General features: G+C 38.3%; 2 protein-coding genes across 2 annotated transcripts in view; one reads left to right on the top strand and one right to left on the bottom strand.

Moving 5' to 3' along the window:
* Window positions 1-115: 115 nt before the first annotated feature.
* On the top strand, window positions 116-944 carry AK88_00283 (uncharacterized protein; the record flags this gene model as incomplete). Its single annotated transcript, XM_012477934.1, has 3 exons — window positions 116-303; window positions 553-695; window positions 853-944. Coding segments are annotated over 3 exons (423 nt in total), but the record flags the coding sequence as incomplete, so codon positions are not given.
* Window positions 945-1,535: 591 nt separating this feature from the next.
* The window catches only part of AK88_00282 (uncharacterized protein), a gene marked incomplete at both ends in the record, with an annotated part of 3,676 nt that continues 3,320 nt past the window's right edge, over window positions 1,536-1,891 (bottom strand). Inside the window, one exon of the mRNA XM_012477933.1 lies at window positions 1,536-1,642. Coding sequence (XP_012333356.1) covers window positions 1,536-1,642 — 107 coding nt within the window. The remainder of the gene's footprint in view (window positions 1,643-1,891) is intronic.

Genomic DNA, 1,891 nt, shown 5'->3' with positions numbered 1-1,891 from the left:
AAAAAAAAAAAAAAAAAAAAAAAAATTTCATGCAAAAATGCGTGTGTTTAAGTATACTACGTATGTGTATATGCTATCGCCCTCCTTACCCACCTCTTCACCCCTCTCCCTAAAGATCAACGAAACTGATGAACTACTAGTCGAATACTTTTACGCAAAAAGGCTACATAGAAGCAGCTTAGTAAAAATAAAATTCCCGGAATGTTACGAAATGGCTGGAGCTCTTTTATCAGATGCGACCGCAGCATCCGTGGGAAATTTGACTCACCTCTATTTTGAATTAGGAACTGAATTATGCCACATGTTAAGCATAAAGAAATGAGAAATGATCACGCGTTTGCTAGCCTACCAAAAAGGGTGTCTCTATCATCAACAAAGGGTCCCTGAAGGCGTCCACATATAGTTTATGCATTCTACGACATGTGTATTTTTTCCCCTTTGCTTCATCTTAAAAATAAATAAAAGCCTTGCATGATAGTTAATTATAGTAGCCTTCTGGAAAATTACCTAACATGCTGCACCCTTCAAAATTCTATTCTGTAATACCCTCAGGCTACCCGAAAACGAATGGCCAGTGGAGAAGCTGCAAGAGCTCCTTCTTATCGCGGAAATGCGTAGAAGGGTTTATTTAATGAAACATAATGATCAGGTGGACCAAACCTACTTGGAAGGAATGACGTTTATGGAAAGGAAAAGTAAATCGAAAAATGCGCATGCACACTACACGCGACGTTTGTTCGTGTGCACGTACATCTGCATTCGCATCTGCACCGCTTAGAAGCCATGCCCCACTGCTTATGTTTTAAAACATCACACCACGTGTTCACTCCCCTTTATCCTCTCTCAATTCAGTGTTCAATTCATTCTCAAAGGGAACCGATGTAGACAAGCAAAAGGCGACATCGAACAGAAATATTTTTAACTTTTTTGAATTCGACTTATGATCATTTCCTGAGTTAAACAAAACGTCCCTACTAGAACGAACACATTCGATCGATTACTCGATGATGAAGCCCTTGACCAGTTCGTTCGCTCACCCACCCATTTGTTAATCCGTCTCATTATTTGCCACACCAACCCATTGCTATAATGACCATTCCTATTATCATTATTATTATTAAATGTATTACAATATGATCTGTTGATTATTATCGTAATTATTATTATCCATATTATGTCATTATCCCCCTTTTCAATATTTTGCCGCCCATTCGGTCGCAGCTACCCCCCCGTTTTCAATTGTCCTTAAACTTATTAAACGCTTTTAAGGCCTTTTTAAGTCAAACGTGAACAAAAATATGTTAATACGTGCGATTAGCAAAAATACAATGCTTGGGGTTGCAAACGTGCAAAGTTTTAGCCCCCACCCGTACTGTTTCATTATTTGTGTGTACTCCACGTACCAAAAAAAAAAAAAACAAAAAATACACAAAACTGTGCTAGGCACGCTGTAAAGCAACGCAATCGCGGACATATATTTATATACATATATATGGGGACTTATTTCTAGCACATTGCTAACCTGTTTAGTCCCTTCAATTTTCAAGCATCATTACATCGTCCGTCTTAACGTGGTATTCCACGGGCAGCCCGTAGCGGACGTAGAAGTTGTCCTCGTTTGGTATGTTCTCCAGAAGTAATTCTAAAAGGTCAAAAAAAAAAAAAAAGAAAAAGAAAAAGCATTATGTCAACAATTGGGGCGTACAAACTGCTTAAAAAATACCACACTTGCTCTAAAGCGTCACTTGCAAACTGACATGAACAAGCAAAAAGAAGGGATGGCAAAACTGCGGAATGTGAAACACCCCAGGGGTGCTCCCCTCGGAAATACGTCACCCTTGAATATATTTATTTGCAGCCTCTTTTTTTTTTTTTTTTTTTTTTTTTTTTT

Source organism: Plasmodium fragile (assembly GCF_000956335.1).
Source record: "Plasmodium fragile strain nilgiri unplaced genomic scaffold supercont1.2, whole genome shotgun sequence".
In the NCBI taxonomy this organism is placed as follows: domain Eukaryota; phylum Apicomplexa; class Aconoidasida; order Haemosporida; family Plasmodiidae; genus Plasmodium; species Plasmodium fragile.
This window is presented reverse-complemented; position numbering and strand designations above follow the sequence as displayed.